Consider the following 19,141-nt stretch of genomic DNA (forward strand, 5'->3'; position numbering starts at 1 on the left):
TATGAATTAATCTTTGAATAAAGTAGTAAAATATCAGCTGCTAACCAAATCAAGAAAAATGGGAAAAAAAGCATAAATGCACAAAATGAGAAAGCAAGTAGTGAAACAACAGGTGTAGAAGAAATAGAATTTCTTTATCAACTCTGAAATACATTTGAAAATCTAGATAAAAGTGCATAGAGGAACTGTCGTATGAACTTCTCAGTAAGACTGAACTGTATTTTTAAACAAACATTATGGTTAACATGGGTGAAAAGGTAGGGGTAGAGTAGACGGAGAGGGGGAGGGAGGGAGGGAGGGGGAGGGAGAGAGAGAGAGAGAGGTCTTCTATCCGCTGGTTCACTCCCCATATGGCCACAATGACTGGAGCTACGCTGATTTGAAGCCAGGAGCCAGAAGCCAGGAGCTTCCTCTGGGTCTTCCCACGCGGGTGCCGGGGCCCAAGGACTTGGGCCATCTTCCACTGCTTTCCCAGGCCATTAGCAGGCAGCTGGATTGAAAGAGCAGCCTGTATTGGAGCTGGCATCCATATGGGATGCTGGCATTGCAGGAGGTGACTACTCGCTACACCACAGTGCCGCCTCATAAATTTTTTATTTTTAAGATGAATATTTATTCTTAATCTACTTACTCCCTTCTTAATAAGGATTTCCTTGTTATTAGATTGTTTTGCTCATTTTTTAAAAATTTTATTTGAAAGACTGAATTACAAAGAGATCTTTCATCTGGTGGTTTACTCCCCAAATGGCCACAACAGCTGGAGCTAGGTCAGTCTGAAAGCAAGAGCTTGGAGTTTATCTGGGTCTCCCACATTGGGGGTTGCAGGAGCCACCACACTTTGCTGTTCTCCACTGCTTTTCCAGGCACATTAGCTGGTAGTTGGATCAGAAGTGGAGCAGCTGGGACTCAAACCAGTACCCACGTGGTTTGCCGGCACCACAGGCAGTGGCTTTACCTGCTACAACACAGTGCTGGCCCTAAGAATGCTTTTAGTTGACTTGAAAAAATTGAAGTTAGCTTAAAAGAAAATTTAAGGAAATAATATAAGAAATGTAAGAAATATACTTAATTATTCTTTGGTTCACTAATAAGTTAGAATTAGTCCCACCCTTATTTCTCCCTTCCTGAATTTATGAAAAATGATCAGTGCAGATACCATCATCATTGTCTGAAATTAGAAAGTACTGTGTGTATTTTTTCAACCATTAGTATTGTTCTGGTTATATTTATCCTTATTACTGTAAAGTGTATATAGTTGGTACATTTTTGAACATTGGTATTATGAGACTTTTATTATAGTGATTTTATTTATTTACTTCCATTCCACTTGAGAGGCAGAGCAACAGAGATCTTCCATCTGCTGATCCACTGCTCAAATGACTGCAACAGCCAAAGCTGGGCCAGATGAAAGCCGGGAGCCTGGAATTCAGTCTGGGTCTCTCATGTGGGTGGTAGGAGCTCAAGCACTTGAGGCATCATCTGCTTCTTCTTAGGCTTCATTAACAGGAAGCTGGATTAGAAGTGGAGGTTCTGGAACTTGGACTGGCACTCAGATATGGGATGCAGGTATCCCAAGTGACTGCTTATCCTGTTGCATCACAACACCCATCCCTATAGTAATTTCTTAATAAATGAAGTTATTCCTGTGATTTAGGAAAATAGGTGTTTTATAGATAAAAATATGATCATTATAATTAATTTTTGCCAAAGAAGTTAAATATCTTAGTATGGTTTCAGATCCTTTTGTCAGATTTGAACATGGAAAATTCCTTCATGGCACCATTTAGTTTTGATCATTGTTTTTAGGTTTTATCATTGTTGTTGGTTTTTTGATCATTGTTGTCTATTTTAGCTCGTCTTTATTCATGCCTTGATCACATGAGAGAGGTACTTGGAGATGCTGTGCCAGATGAAATACTCATAGAAGCAATTCTGAAGAACAAGTTTGATGTTCAGAAGGCTTTGGCGGTGGTTCTGGAACAAGATAACCTACCGAATTTGAAGGACAAGAGAGAGAGAGTAGTAACTACGGGAAAGACAGCAAAAGGTATGCCTTTACTACTTCTCTGTTAATTGTTTTACATAGTTAATACTTTGAAAAGAGGTTTTAATTTGCTTGAGCTGTTAAGGAAAAAATTTAAATTTCTTGAGCTCTTCAGAAAATCACGCATGTTACAGTTAACTCTTGAGATTATCATTAGATTTTCTAGTTTGTAAATTTTTAAAGCTGAGTACTGTGTTTCTTTCCCTCTATTGAAGCCTTGTTTTTTTTTTTTTTTTGTTATTTTACTACTTGTTTTCATAACTACCAGAACTTAGGAAAAATAAAATCAGATAAAATAAGACATTTTTTCTCTCATGTTGGTTCAAAATTTATGTTGTTTTTTAACTGTAATGAAATAGGAGATGGAAATTAGTAGTTAAACAGTTAATGTTAAAAATCTCTGTGTGCTTATATCATAAATAAAGATAATTTTATATAAATACTATTAAATATCATAAAGATCATAACTTACTAGTCCTGCATTTCATAGCCAAATTTTTAATTTTAAATTTTTAGGATTTGGGGTTGAGTTTGAAAGCTAGTGGAAGAAAGAAGGAAACTATTGAGTGATTGATACTGTATTAGTCCTTACTGAGTTGGTGTTTCTTTTACCTGAGGGCTAGATATTTGCTGTAACAAAAGTTGCACACAATCTGTTACCATGAATTAACAGTGTTTTTTAAAGTGCAGGATGGGGCAAGGATATGTAGTTTCAGTTGCCCATTATGGGAATGTTTGTTATATGTCATCTGTATTAACAGTGTATTCAGATCACAGTAGACATTACAGAGTGTTTTTGTTTGCTAGTTTATATTTCATGCATTAAAATTCAGAAGAAATTGAACCTAATTTTTTCAGAATTTTGAATCTGAGACAGCCTTGACTCTAATGTAATTCTGGTAAAACTTCACATTGTTAGATTCATTTAAAATCAGAATTTTTTGAAAAAAAATTATTAATTTGAAGGGCAGAGTGACAGGAAGGGAGAGACAGAGAGGATCTGCTGTTTCACTCTCTAATATCCACAACAGCTAGGGCTAGGCCAGGCCGAAGCCAGAAGCCAGGACCTTCATCTGGGTCTCCTACATGGGTGGCAGGAATGCATTGACATTGATTGACTTGGTACTTACATTTGTATATGTCAGTGAACAATTAGAAGGTCACTTTAGATTGCTTGATGGTATGTAATATTCCTTTATTAATGTTTTTTAGAGTGTTCACTTAATGATCAAGTATCACTTTATTATATCATAATCAGAAGAAAGCATTTAGTAATTAAATGCCTCATTTCATGTTTCCTTTTGGTTGCTGTGGCTGTCCTCTGCGTATGTTAACCTGTTCATCTGGAAATTAATGGCTCTTGTAAGGTAAGGAGTCTTATTTTCTTCCTCTGAAGTTTCAGCTGATAATGGTCAAAATTCTTACTCTCAATCAGGAAACCATTTGAATTGCAGTAGCAAACCCTTTGATTTTCCTAGTTCTGTAGCCAAATACGGATTATATCATAAACCTTCAGTTGTACCAAGTCACTATTTACCCCATAGAAAAAAGAAACTTGACAGGCCTCAAAGTGAGAAGAAACTAGAATCATGTAAGTTAACAAGAGAGCTTTCAGTAGCTGACCTGATTCATGATATACCAACAGATTCTTATAAAAGTCTGCCATCAGTCAGATTGTCATCCACAGATAGTTTGGAAAATCTGCTTTCAAAAAATCCAGATACTGATTTGTTGAGACATCATGTGTCCGAATGTGTTTCCAAAGATGATTCTGCATTCAAAGGAGTCCCAGACTTACAGTCCTTAATGATAAAGAGTACACCACCTGATAATTCTGTATTAATTCAAAATAACTTACTACCTGATTTACAAAACATTCCAGTACAAAGCAATTTAGTAAGTTTAAATAATCATTTGCATTTAACTAGCTCTTTGGAAAATATGACTCTTGATAATTTAAATGCTAGTAAAGAGACCGAAGTTGCAAGTGTTTCTTTAGTTGGGCCAGGTGACAAGAATCACATCTTAAAAGAGGACAGTTCACAGTTGCCCCAGCGAGAAAGTCCATCCCTAGCTGAACTGTTTCAGGAGAACAAAGGAAACAATCCAAGTCACTGTTTTACTTTATCTGATCTTTGTAACCAGCAGTCATCTTCCAGTTTCACAGATCTGAGTTTGGGATCCTTTCCCCTGTCACAGCTGGCAAATCGCTGTCAGTCTTCAACAGGAATATCAGAATTAACAGGATCTCTCTCATCTTTGGCATTTCATAAAGCTTCTCCCACAAGAGACCTCGAGAATTTGTCACTTTCTGATTTGATTGCAGAAACCATTGCTGTAGACAACTCTCAAATTAAGAAAGATTCCTTGGAGCTCAGTTCATCTGAAATGAAGTCTCCTGGGATAGATTCAAATATTGATCTTAGTGTCCTCATAAAAACATCAGATGTTGTTCCAAAGCCTATAGTAGATGAATTGGTTGCTCCAACAGCAGGAGCTAAAGTTCTAAGTTCAAAGTTAGGAAAAACTTCCAGTTCTGTTAAAGATAATAAGAAAAACAGAAAAGGCTCTCTGACTAGAAAAATACCCTTTTCTCTCTCTTGGACCAAGGCCCTTGCTGCTAGACCTTCAGCTTTTGCTTCGACACTGTGTCTTCGTTACCCACTGAAAGGCCGCAAGCAACGCACCCTTGACCTCTATAAGACTTTTCTTTATAGTAGACAAGTCCAAGACGTAAAGGACAAAGAAATGAGTCCTCTTGTAGCAATAACGCCATTTGACTTCAAATCAGCTTCTCCTGATGACATTGTAAAAGCTAATCAAAAGAAAGCATTTACTAGAGAATAGTAACAAGGAAAACTTGATTACTGTTGTAGAGCTTTTTATTTAAAATTAATTTACTCTTTATAGGATCACTTCATAATATGGGATTCAGGTTGTGAATTTTATATTAAAATTGTCTAAGTCAGTAGGTAATATGTTTTTGCACTGAAAATTTTTTTTTTTTACTCTATCTTTTAGTGATAACTGGCTCCAAGTTGATAGCCTCTAATGAGTGTATGTTTACAAAGGGCATATGAAAACTTGATATTGTGAAATCAGACCTCAGATATATTTGTTTGGCATTCAACTTTATAAGTTTTACAATGAGATACTTTCTTTTATAAAATATTTTTGTGCTTTGTTCTTAAAAAAATGCCAACACGAGATTATTCTAGTTTAGTGTAAGGATTATTCTTCTGTGTGGCATAACATAGCTGAGATAACATATTTTAAATATTATTGATATCATTCCTAGTTTAATTATTTTTCTGTAGGTGAATACTAAAATTTTTCTATTAGAAAATCTTTAAATTCCTGACTTTTAAGAATACCATGGAAGTTGTTGAAATACATTTTGATGATAATAAAATGAAAATCTTTTAAGGGACCATGTAAATATTGAAGTTGGATTAATTCAGAAATTATTTTTATACATTTTCAGCACTGTTTATCCTAAATGTACACTTTAAAATAAAGACATAGAAAGTGTTTTCCAGTATGGTTGCATGTTGTTTGAAAGATAATTTTACCAAATCTCTTTAAGCTTCTTTTTTACATTAAGTAATGAAAAGTGAAGTTCTCCTGTTTGCTACTGAAAGCTTTGTGCCTTGTAATGGTAAAGTTTCAGAACAGCCAATCAAATAAGGGCTCATCTGGTCAGTAGAATAAGAGTCTCATTCATTTCTTAGACCTAGAGCACTGGTTCTCAACTAGCATTCAGAAATCACTGAGGGTGGCGGGAGGGGAATGTTTTTAAAACACAGGTGCTGTGGCGTTACTCTAGGCAGTCCCTGTGAGATGTCACCTGGGAGTGTATGTGCTCAAAATGATCACCAGGTGATGCTGATGTATAATTAAGCTTGAGAACCACTGCCTTAGAGAAGGTAGTCAGTTTAATGAAATTACTAGTACTAAGGATAATACTAATAACATAGGATCAATTTGATTAATAATTTCTAGAAATTAGGAATACCAAAGAAAGTTGCCCATTAAGAATTATGACCGTTTGCATAAAATAATGCATCCAGTTAATATTTCTTGCCAAAAATAGTAATATTGTAATGAAAGTAAAATAGCCTTTTCCCAGAAATATTTTTCTCTGGCAGTCTTTTCACTATATGTTTCATCAGGTTTTTTGTATTCCTTCTTGTTTTGTTTATTTCTCAGAATGACATTCCAGTAATTTTAGCTCTGTGTGATGTTTTTATATTTAGTATTCTGATGGGAAAAGTTAAGGTGGCATAGTATATCTTCATTATTCTTGACCAAACACTTCTTGATTTCTTGTGATGTCTTCAGATTTTGTTTTTAATTGCTATTTCCAAGCACATAATACTGATGTTAAAGAGACCATAAAAATAACAAGCTGTATTTTATGATCGATTTTAAAATTTGAATTACCCCAACTGCTGAGTTTGTTTTTCTAGTCTTGAACCTTGATCAGACATTTTGGTAATTTGGAGCTATTAGTATATGACTCATCAACTAGATTTATGTATGTGCAGTCTCTAATTTAGAAGTGGATCGTATTCTAAGAGTTTGTAACTGACAATAATTCCTGGTAGATTAAGTACCACATAAGTGGTCCACTTTGCACATGAATTCACAATACTTATTTAACACATATTGAAGTTGAATAGTGGTATTATTTTACCTTCTTGTGTAACAAACTCATTTTCAAGTGGAAACATAGTAGTTTTTAAGCCATGTAGCCGACCTGGTAGAGTGAGCTGGGTCTCACTTTAATGGCTGATTAGGATTGTAAGTACCATTTATGAGATGTCTTTCTGTGGGGAAAAAATTCTATATTACAGGGTGGTAAGGGAAAGCAACAGTATTTTAGATAGGAGCAAGTGTTTGGTGTAGTGGTTAAGATTCTGCTTGGGACATCTGCATCCCATCTTGGAATGCCTAGGTTCAAGTCCTGGCTCTGCTTCCACTTAGCTTTCTATTAAGGTGCATTCTGGGAGATGGTTCAAGTAGTTGAGTTCTTGCTACTCATGTGGGAGACCTGGTATAAATTCCCAGCTCCCTGAGACAGCTCAGTCCTGGTAGATAAGAGCATTTGTGGAGTGAACTAGCAGGTGGGAGAGAGATCTCTCTGTCTCTTCTCTGTTTTTCAAATAAGTAAATAAAAATTAAAAAAAATTTTTTAAATAAGTTTCCAGTGTCCCTGTTTTCCTTCTGGCCTGTCATGCTTGTACATGACAAACATTTGCCCTGTTGACTAAGGAAATGTTGAGATTCAGAGGGTAAAACCAAGAAGACCCCTTCTTCTGCCAGCATTGGTCCTTGGCCTTTCATGAAAAGACAAGTGCCTTGTTTGTTAATGGCTACATTCTTTGTGACAGTGAATGTTTGTTCTAAGTACATATTCTGTTCTAGCAGCTCTTTATTGACTGACTACTGTTGTAGTTTAGGTATTGTTTGTGTTATGATCAAGTGCATTAGTGTTTTACTTTAGGAGTATAATAATACCTTACTTAGATTCTGAATCCTATAAGTCACAGAAGATTCAAAAACTCATTTTTGCTCCTCACTTTTTGTTTTTGTAAAAAAAACTCTCATGTTGTCCATAACTGTTCTTTCCTGTTGCATTCTAAAGTGTTTAGTTTGCTTTATAATTAATTGTCAAGATTCTGGGTTTCATTTCTTAATAGAACATTTTCTTTAACATTTCTTTCCTTTTTTTCTTTACTCTTTCCTACTTTTCCTACTTAAGAAACTGGTATCTCACCTTTTTCCTCTCTTTAGTTTTGAATTTTCCTTTCTTGAATTTTTTAATCCTCTTTCTTTTCATACCAGTAGTAATAACATTTTTGGTGTTTTATTTTTAATATTTAGTATTTAGTGGAAGGTCATGCCACAAATTGTTATGCGAAGAAAGAACCAGTAAGGTGCTTTTCATGAAGAAGGAAGCACATGAAATAAATCTACTTAAGGAAAAAAAGATTTCTTATATGATTACTTACCTTTTAAATTGACCCTAAATGTATATGTGAGCCATTGGAAAGAAACAAGTACACATTATATATTGAGAAAGAACTGTGTATCAGCAAGTTTTCTGTTTTGTGTTATAAAATCACCTGTATAATATCTCAGAAATTGTTTTCTATTAACTTATATAAGCAGTAGAACATTTGTAAACAAAAAGTGTTGACTAGACAGGGAAGGATAAATATGAATTTCTGTACTACTTTTCTCTTACCCTGTAGGCATGTAATTACATAAAGCTCAGTTTATATAGTTGTATAGTTTTAATTTGTAGATTATAAAAGGTTGGTCATATTTGGAATATATACATGAATTTTTGTAAAAGATACATTGAAAGAAATTATAATTCTGAGGCTTTCTTAAACCAGTGTAAAAACATAAATTTGTCCTCTAGGATTTTCTATATAAACTTGATATTTCAGAGTGATATTTTAATAATTTATGTTGACAGTACTGCTTTAAATGTTTCTATAAACAAATTAAAAAACAATGACCTGGTTATGAAGAATTTCTTCAAATATACGTGTCATTTAGAATTCTTTCTTTCCACAGGGTAAGAATGTATGTATTTCTACTTTTTAGGAATTACGTGGAAACACTTATTAAAGTGTAGGTTATGGTAAATATTGGTAATGTAATTGCAGAGATGACAGGTGCAGTTGAAAAAATTGATAAAAGTACACATTTCTGACATCGACATGCCTGATTTATAATGCACAATTTAAAAGAGGGAATTTTAGATACAGGAGATACACCAAGATTAACAAAAATATGATTCTTACTTACAAGGTGAGTGTACAGACATATAATCACATAAGCATACTCTTGTTTATTACAGAGTTGTATGTACGACATTCCCTTCTCCAAAGCGGACATCTGTGTCTTCCTCATCTGAGCTGCCAGCTCCTCCTCTGTTTCCTATGTTGTTGGTTTCACCATCCTCCACTTGCCAACACTTGAAACCTAGCATCATCTATGATTTGTCTCTCCCTCACCTTCTACTTATAGTTGATTGCCTTTTCTGTTTTTTTCTGTTATTTCTACCTTGTGTTAGTAAATGTGTGTGTGTATACGCACATGTTCATGCAAAGACAAGTGTAGTCACTTGTTATTTGATGTAGTTATATACAGTCACTGAGAACCCTGGGTTAGCCAATACTGAACCTTTGCTTCTTCGAGAAATGGAGAGCTAGATTCCTAATAGCCTGCGGTCTTAATATTTTCATTAGCCAATCAGTACATAACCTTGTTTTGTATGTGCCTATATTTAAAAATATTTTAATTATTTAATTCAGGTTAATCTGCAATTTTGAAAGCTTAAATTCTCCAAAATCTGAAAATTTTTTAGTGTTGATGGTAAAATCTAGGCAAATATCCCAAGATCCAAAAAACAAGTGTGAAACATTTCCAGTCTGAAGAATTTCAGATAAGCGATATACAATCTGTATGTATTGTTTATACATCAATTCATTAACATTTGTACCCTAATTCCTGTAGTGTCTAACACTTATCTTTTTCTGGTAAGTGTGTCATAGCCTTCTTGTGCTTAGGAACATTAGACATCACTTTGGCACTACATTTTCAGGTCATTTTAAACAGAGTTAACATCGAAAAACATGGAAAACAGATAAAACAGGACACCAAACAAACCATGAAAAGGACACTTGTAGACACTTGTATTCAGTATTCAGAGATGAGACAAGAAGGCAGAGTGTTGTCTTGTTTGACTTCACCTGGGAACTTGCAGGCTGGGTGATTCAAAACCTTAACTGCTTTGCACATGTCTGTGAATGACTGCAAATCTGTGGTGAGTGGTGATTTCAGTATTAAAATAAGTTGAGCAAGTAGGTGAATTCACAAATGTGGCATGCACTAATAATGAGGATCATTGTATATCTTAGTCCATTATTTTCTCTTTTTTTTTTTTAGATTTTGTTTATTTGAGAGGTAGAGTTACAGAGCTACAGACAAAGAGAGGGAGAGACAGAGAGAAAGGTCTTCCATCTGCTGGTTCATTCCTCAAATGGCCTTAATGGCTGGAGCTAGGCCATCTGAAGCCAGGAGCTGGGAGCTTCTTCTGTGGACTCCCACAGGGGTGCAGCGGCCCAAGCACTTGGGCCATATTTATTGCTTTCCCAGGCCATAGCTGGATCGGAAGAGGAGCAGCCGGCGTCCATAAGGGATGCCAGTGCCACAGGAGGAGGTTTAGCCTGTTATGCTACAGCCCTGGCTCCTACTCTCCATCTTTATAGCTACTTTTTCTCTCTCTTTTTTTAAAGATTTATTTATTTATTTGAAAGAGTTACACAGAGAGAGGAGAGGCAGAGAAAAAGAGGGAGAGAGAGAGAGGTCCTCCATCCGATGGCTCACTCCCCAATTGGCTGCAACAGCTGGAGCTGCGCGGATCTGAAGCCAGGAGACAGCAGCCTCCTCTGGGTCTCCCATGTGGGTGCAGAGGCCCAAGGACTCAGGCCATCCTCTACTGTTTTCCCAGGCCATAGCAGAGAGCTGGATTGGAAATGGAACAGCTGGGACTCGAACCGGTGTCCATATGAGAAGCTGGCGCTTCAGGCCAGGGTGTTAACCCACTGTGCTACAGCGCCGACCCCTACTTTTTCTGTTAAAGGCATTAAGTTTTGACAGAATTACTGAAACTAATGTTTAGTGATTTTTCATTTTATTTTCTCCTAAAGTGTTGTCTATGCTAGAGCCAGAAATTTTCAGTTTTCCTGTCTAAATCCTTTTCTTCTCTAGGCCTCTATAATCTGTGTACCTCCCAAATTTAAGAATTCCATGCCCAGAAGGCCTGTCACCCACTGAGACACCCCACAAAGGGAGGAGGGAGAGGGCCCATAATCCAGTGCATAAAAACTACTGTCTGAATCCAGACTGGGCTCTTGGTTCTTCCCTAAGATATCCACCTGGTCTGTCAGGTGTATTTCTTTTTAGTCAGCTTGGGCAGCTTACTGCTAAAAGAACCATGTACCTTGCTACCTAAACCCACCCAAGAAAACCTTCCAAGTTTCTGCTTCCATAATTGTCCCCTTCCTTCTCTTCCTCTGCCTTTTAAATTGTAGTTCAGATATTACGTATCCTAATCATGGGGTAAGGGAACCTTTATGTGTACCCCTTTGTTCACTGTGCTCCTCTTATTACTACCCCACTCCATGTGAAATCATAACCCCTCACCCCCCAATTTTTTTTTTTTTTTTTGACAGGCAGAGTTAGTGAGAGAGAGACAGAGAGAAAGGTCTTCCTTCTGTTGGTTCACCCCCCAAATGGCCGCTATGGCCAGTGCACTGCGCCAATCCGAAGCCAAGAGCTAGCTCACCCCCCATTATACATGGACTCTTTCTCTTGTGACCTTGCTTTATCCTTCATAGCATTTCACGGTATCATCTGGCGTTGTCTCTGTGTTGTGTATGCGCTTGTTTTTGTCCTACTGTTCCCCATGTGCCCTCGCTTCACCATGTAAGTTCTGTAAATGCAGGAATTTTGTGTACTCACTACTGTATCCCCAGCATGGAATCTGTGTAGTATTTATATGTAGGAAAAGACTTAAAGTCAAAAGTGAGTCTCTGTATTTAGTAAAGTCCCCCACAATCTTATTTCCATGAGAAAGCCACTTTAAACAATTTGTTTATTCTGTTATTCTAGGAACATTACTTCTTTGTTAAATGTATATGAACATGTATACATATTTTTACCCAAATGAGAGGATACTATGATGCTTCTATATCTGTATCACTTAGTGATTTTGTACATTCTTCACAATATTTAGTCGTAGGGGTCAATCTCATTCTTCTTCAGAACGGTAGAATTCTGATTGTGCCATCATTCATTTTAACAACCCCCATTGATGAACATTTTTAAATGTTTGTAGTTACTGTGGTTAATGATACAAAAATGCACATCCTATATTTCTAATAATTGAATTTCTGGGTTAAAATTTTTGATCCTGTCTAATTGCCTTTCATAAATAAACTTGTACTGTTTTCCTTCCCACTAGTTTGTATTTCCGCTGGAATTCTCACAGATAATCTTTTCATTTCATTTTGATTTATAAGTGAGGCTTAACTACCTTCTCATACATTTAAATCTACTTAGATTTTTTTTCCAGAATTGGTTGATTTTAATCATTTTCCTCAATTTTAGTGATATGTGTGTATAAGAATCTGTAAACACATACATCCAATATACAAATGAGTGGGTCTTCAAAAAGTTCTTGGAAGTGTGCGTTATGAAAAATCTTTGTGTAGATTTCAAGAAATTTTTGCTCCAAAATAAACTTACCTTTTAATTTTATTTTCTACTGATTTTCTGAAGTATCCTTGTATTTACATACTAAAGATATTAGTTCTTTTTTTTTTAAAGATTTATTTTTATTTATCCGCAATACAGAGTTACAGAGAGATAGAGACAGAGAGAGAGGTCTTCCATCCGCTGGTTCACTCCCTGAATGGCTGCAACAGCTGGAGCTGCGCTGATCCAAAGCCAGGAGCCAGAAGCTTCTTCCGGGTCTCCCACATGGGTGCAGGGGCCCAAGGACTTGAGCCATCTTCTATTGCTTTCCCAGGCCATAGCAGAGAGCTGGAAGGAAGTGGAGCAGCTGGGACTAGAACCTGCGCACATATGGGATGCTGGCGCTTCAGGCCAGGGCATTAACCTGCTGCACCACAGCGCTGGCCCCCAGGATATTAGTTTTTAAAAAAATACTACATGCATGGAAAATATTTTTTATTTTGCTTTCCAGTTTGTTCTTAGATAATTTTTTAGAAGATGTATTTTAATTTTTATGTATTGAAATTTTTTAGTCCTATGGCTTTTTATTTGAAAATCCTGCTCTGTTACAAGTTGTTAAAAAATAATTTATCATTTCTTCTAATACTGTTGACGGATTCATTTTCTTACATTTGTGCCTTTAATACCTGATATTAAGGACTATTGTAGGAATATACTTTTCTCTGCTAACATTTTCCTTCTTTATGGAAAGGTAGATTTATCAAAATACCTTTTTGTTGAATTATACATGTTTTTGACATTTACTGAGTTCTTCTTTGTTCATCTGTGTGTCTTAAAGATCTGTTCTAACCTTTAAATTACTGTAGCTTTTTGTTCCTGTTTTTTTGTTTGTTTTTAAGATTTTATTTATTTGAAAGGCAGAGTTACAGAGAGAGGGAGAGAAAGGAGACAGAACGAGCTTCCATCTGCTGGTTCTCTCCCCAAATGGCTGCACCGTCCCGGGACTGGCCCAGGCCTAAGCCAGGAACCTGAAACTCCGTTGGGTTCCCTCATATGGGTACAGAGGCCCAAGTGCTTGGGCCATCTTCTGCTGCTTTTCCAGGTGCTTTAGCAGGGAGCTAGAAGATTGGAAGTGGACTCGAACCGACGCCCATATGCAATGTGCCACATTGCAGGTGGTGGCTTAACAAGCTGTGCCACAATTCTGGCCCCTCCAATTAGGTTTAAAATTTAGTAGGCTGTCTTATTTTGTTCTCGTCTTTTTTTTACAATTTTCTTAAGTTATTTCAGATGTCTGTTTTTCCTATAAGAGGTTTGGAAACATCTGGCAAAGGTTATGGGAAAAAAAGCCAGTTGTTTTTATTGGGATGTTTAATGAGATCAAGAGATTGTTTTTTAGGGAAGAAATACTGTCTGTATGGATGCCAAAGACCTTGCATATCATTAAAGAGATTATTATTATCTTTTAGAATTTCTAGAATTGATCTAGTTTTGTAATACAGAAATGTGCTCAATTGGACTTGGTGGGTTATTTAATGTGATAAATTTTTATTTGCTAGCATTTCATTTAAGGTGATTCCATCTTTTTTAAAATTAGTTTGCAGTTGTAAATGTGTGCATGCTGTTTCTTGGATTTTGGTTTCACTTGGGCTGGCGTATGGAAAATACAGAAAGTTTTTCTTTATTCTCAAAAAGTTAAATAGCATTGAAATGATTCATTTCATGATGGAATTCCTCTTCCTGAATAGTTTAGAGTCTGTTTTAAAAGTTTTATTTTTCTTAGAAAATCACCCATTTCATCCAGGTTGACTTACGTATTAGTTGAGCATTGTATCAAACATTGTCTTGTTCTTTTAGGTTTTTCCACACCTGCAGTTAGTTGCCCTATTCATATTTTATAGATATTGTTTTTTCTCCTCTGCTCTACCTACCCCCGAATTTTTCTCTTAGTTACTACCATGCAGTTGATTTCCCCCCTTACTCTGTGATTGGCCCCTAGATCAGATATTCATTCCATTGGTTTTAATTCATTGCTCCATGAATTGGTTTATAAATTAAAACTTAGCTATATGTAGGATGTTGGAATTTGTTCTAGCAATTTAGTCTAGTTCTTTTGTATGCCTGTGAACTTAATGCTGCTATTTGTCCTTTTCTGCTTTGACTTCGGTTAAGCAGAGGCTGTTACATTAATTTTCTATACAGAAGTTGAATTTTGTTTGCAACCTTTAGCTAAGGAATTTCTCCAGTAGGTGCTTAGCTACTTAAAAACAAAACTGTTCTCAAACATTCATCATTAGACAATAGGAATTTTTGCTAGTTTTGTAACCTAAAATGGATAGGCCGTTGAACATTCCACATACAAAAATTTTGTAGGGTAGTGGGGAATAGGGGATCTTCAGTATTTATTTTAAAACAAAGCAAAAAAATTTCTTGACTTTCCACAAAGATTGTACTCTTCAAAGTTATACTTTGTCCTCCCCCTTTATCTCCTGAGATACTTGTTCATATTACCTGCATATTGTCAAGATTTATGGCATTTTTATTTTATTGTATCCTTAAAATATCCTTAGTTGTAAAGCACAGTTATTTTGAAATTGAGTTCTTGTGATTAGACCACTGATTGACTTGACTTGTCATCTGGTTCAATTCCTCTCTTTCTATCTACCCAAAGTATGCATGTATAAAATACTTCCTGAGTTATTAATATTTGAAAGTGGTTTTCTGGTCTATATTTGCATAGCTTTGAGTCCCTCTTTCTTTCCTGGAGGGTTTTATAGATGTTGCTCTGTCTTTTCTATTAGTGCACCTTGCTAAGTAGTCCCATTCTGCTGCCTCTAATTTGGGTTTTATTTCTGTAGTAGCTTCCCTGCTCTCCCTCAGTTTTTCTCTTTTAAACTCTACTGGTTTACTTTTTAACCTTTTCTCCTGTTGTTTTTAATCATCTTTTCTTTTATCTTCTGTTTCCTTTTTGAGAATTGGTGTCTTTGCTCTATTTGATATTATACTTTCTCTTTCATATGTTGTATATTTTTCATCTGCTTTTATTTTTTTAAGATTTATTTGAATGGCAGAGTTACAAAGAGAGAGAGAGAGAGAGACAGAAAGATCTGTCTGCTGGTTCACTCCCCAAATGGCTGTAACAACTGGGGCTGGAATAAGCCAAAGGCACCAGCCTGGAACTCCGTCTGGGTCTCCCACATGGGTGCCAGGCCCAAACACTTGAGCCGTCTTCCACTACTTTCTCAGGAGCAATAACAGGGAGCTGGATTGTAAGTGGAGCAGTCAGGACTGGAATTGATGTCTTGCAGGCAACAGCTTAACCCACTGCTCCATAACACTGGCCCTTTCATCTGTTTTTAAATTATTTTCATAATTTATTATTGGGTATATTTCTGTAAGCTTCTATGTCTTGTCCCGTTTAAATATTTCTCAGGCTTTAAAAGGGGCCAGTTTTCTTCCTGATAGCATTGTACGAAGAATAATGTGGGCAGGAGTGTGGAGATTGAGCTCTCTGAGTATCTTAGACTCTTGAACTTGTTGTATGCTGTTCCCTTAGGTCATACTTCAGCAGTTTGTTAGCATTCCCCTTGTTTCTTCCTTTTTGAGGCAAAATACGACCTAAAAACTAAGAAGTTAAATTCTCTACTGAGGATTATTATTGTTATTTATTTATTTGAAAGGCAGAGAGAGAAACACACACACACACACACGGGGACATAGTGGGGAAGAGAGACAGACAGACCAGGACAGAGAGAGAGACAGACCTCCTATCAGCTGTTTCCCTCCCCAAATGCTGGATCCTGGACCAGGCTGAAGCTGCTCAATCCAGGTCTCCCGTGTGAGTGACAGCAACCGAAGTACTGGAGCCAACACCTTTTGCCTCCCAGGGTGTATGTTAGCAGGAAACTATAATTAGAAACAGATAGGGATTTGACCCTAGACTCTCATATGGACTTTTAAGTATCCCAGTTGCTAGGCCAAATGCCTGTCACTTCCCAAGATTTTTATAATTTCCTTGTACTTGATGTGAGTAGGTCCTGAGATTGCTCCTCAGCCTTCACATTTCTCTGGATCTTGCTGTTTTCATGGTGGCTGTTGCCTTGGGTCTTCAGAGATAGGCCGTCACTGGTGGAGAATGGTGCCTTCCTGGCACAGTCTGCACTTGTAGGGATCTTGGTGTTCTGCCAGTTCAGTCCACGTTTCTGTTTGGCAGAAGCTCTTCATAATCTGTGCCACTTTTCACTTGAGGAGAATTGGAATAGAAAAGACTTTGTTTTGGCCAGCAACAAGAATTAATAGGCTAATCCTCCGCCTGCGGCCCGGCACACCGGGTTCTAGTCCCGGTCGGGGTGCTGGATTCTGTCCAGCTCTCTGCTGTGGCCCGGGAGTGCAGTGGAGGATGGCCCAAGTGCTTGGGCCCTGCACCCGCATGGGAGACCAGGAGAAGCACCTGGCTCCTGGCTTCGGATCAGTGCAGTGCACCGGCCACAGCGCGCTGGCCACAGCGGCCATTAGAGGGTGAACCACCGGTTAAGGAAGACCTTTCTCTCTGTCTCTCTCTCACTGTCCACTCTGCCTGTCAAAAATAAATAAATAAATAAATAAAACACTTTGTTTTGCCTTTTTAAAACTGGATGCTTTTTTTCCTAATGGCAGTTTTCAAGTCTGAAACTAGATATATATGAGAAATTTATGAATAATCTCTTTCTGGAAATAGGATACGATGAACTTTGTACTAAAGGATTTGAGGGTTGAGTATAATTATTCCACTATCCATATCAACCTGATGCTGCTAAGCAGTCTAGAAGAGAATGTACTGTATTTCTCATTAGGGGAATTTTGCAGTATTTTTGTACAGTTTTGGAATGAGAACTTTATAGTATTGATATAAAAATTAGCCTTTTATGGCAACAAGTTAGGACTAATTTCTAAATATACTGAATGTTAATGTGTCATCTTAATTTAGATAACTTTTTAGTTAATTATGTTAATATATATAATGAGAGTCACAAGTAGCAGATACATATAACCTTGGAATATGTTAATGTAATTTGCTGTGCATTCATATTAATGTACTGCCAAAAGAACATTTATTTGGGGAGCAAATGAAAATCTTGACAGAAAAGTATTATGAATTAAAATTTTATGATTAGTCAACATAACTGGAAGATAATTTTTAACAGAATATGTATAATATTCATATGGGAAGTAAAATTTTATGATTACTATTGAGGCTTTTTTCCAATATTGGGTTTAGTTTGAGTCTTTTATGGAAATTCATTTATGTTACAAAAGTTAACATTGAGAAAAAATAGTTGATCCACAAATCTGGAAAAAGAATCATGTAATTTTAGCATTTTTTGTGGTTCTCAAAGTGATATTTCCATTGCTTCACAAATTAAGTGTCTGATGTCTGTTTATCATAATCAGATCATTAAAAGAATTGGTTCTTTAAAAGTTGTGCATGCTCTAGAGAAGTATACTTCAATATTTTACTTTATGGTTGAGTCGCTGTCTTTGATAAAATTTGCTGCAAGTAACCTTGGTTTTCATATACTGGTTAAAAATCTGTCCTGCATAATTTTTCTTTCCCTTTGAATTTCATCTACTTTCCCTTTAAGTGAATCTTTTCTTTAGAGAAATACAGTCTAATTTTGTATAGTGAGGATATAGTTACTTTTTCTAGCAGTGTTTTCCTATTTTCACAGAATTCACCGTTGGTTAAATAAACTTTATTTGGTATATCTTATTATAATTGAGATTTCTATACAGTATTCCCATATTCAGATGATGATTGTCATACGTTTGGGTCTTAATGGCAGGCTGTTCTCTAGAGCAGATCCAAGACATTAGAAAAAGATAAAACAGATTTGTAAACAGTTGGAACAGGTCTCCACCCTCCCCCTTGTGTTTTGTGCTGTGTGTCAGTGTTTCTCAGACATCACCAGAGTAATAACTGGCAAAGATAGTGAACTTAGGTTTTTATGAAGAGGTGCTTCTTCTTTCTCCTCTCAGATCAAATGTGTTAAAAAGTTTTTAATGTCATCCTGGAGGTAAATCTCATGAGTAATTTGAAAAGTCTGTTTTACAAAGAAAGATTATTAATGTGAAATATTATGAATACTTTAAGATCTATATGAACTTCTCAATAGTGCACTTAAAACATTGTTTCATTGTACTTTAATTCTTTTTTGTAACTAAAGTAGACATAATTAAGTACCAGTTTTTTTGGTTTCTCCTTTAAGTATTTTTCTTTGAAAAAAATTTTTTCCTCTAACTTTTCCATCACTGAGTACTTTGGTTCAAGCATTTAGAGGAATTTTATATTTCTTATACAGATAACTTCAAAATTAATTGACTTTCTCGATTTAAAATTATGTGGGTTTTTTTTTTTTAAAGGAAGTGGTTTATTTCACTGAAAAAACTCAAGCAGTTCAGAATGTTTTCAGATATGTGTTAAGATTCTCTTTCTATATACACCTACACTGGAAAAACTGAAACACTAATTGCTTAATTTAAAATTATTTGCTTTAGCATCTCATGACAGATATTGTCTTCGTGAATAGCCAGCATCATATATGAATTACATTAATGGTAAATACAGAGTGTTCTTTTAATTCTAATTACCTTGCTTTTGTTTTTAATGTTAAAATTGCAACCAGATTTTACATATGTATATATGTATTTGTGTATACTTTCTTGTTTTATTCAAAGATAGCAGTGGATCCTCTTACTAGATAATTTTTGAGCACTTGTATGCTAAGCATTGCTAAATAGCAAGGGACAGCATAGAGGGAGGTGAAAAATACAGTTTTAACT

General features: G+C 36.1%; 1 protein-coding gene across 6 annotated transcripts in view; it reads left to right on the forward strand.

Moving 5' to 3' along the window:
• Positions 1–19,141, forward strand: part of HBS1L (HBS1 like translational GTPase) — a 91,643-nt gene that overhangs the window by 12,638 nt on the left and 59,864 nt on the right. For 2 of the 6 annotated variants that reach the window (XM_051854308.3, XM_089332649.1), the window contains exon 4: positions 1,853–2,047. In XM_051854308.3, coding sequence (XP_051710268.3) covers positions 1,853–2,047 — 195 coding nt within the window. Of the gene's footprint in view, positions 1–1,852; positions 2,048–3,416; positions 5,586–12,481; positions 13,126–19,141 lie in introns of those variants that run through there. The other 4 variants (XM_089332648.1, XM_089332650.1, XM_051854309.3 and 1 more) reach the window with 4 other exon arrangements.

Source organism: Oryctolagus cuniculus, chromosome 5, assembly GCF_051225735.1.
Source record: "Oryctolagus cuniculus isolate XC-2025 breed Fujian yellow rabbit chromosome 5, ASM5122573v1, whole genome shotgun sequence".
Lineage (NCBI taxonomy): Eukaryota > Metazoa > Chordata > Mammalia > Lagomorpha > Leporidae > Oryctolagus > Oryctolagus cuniculus.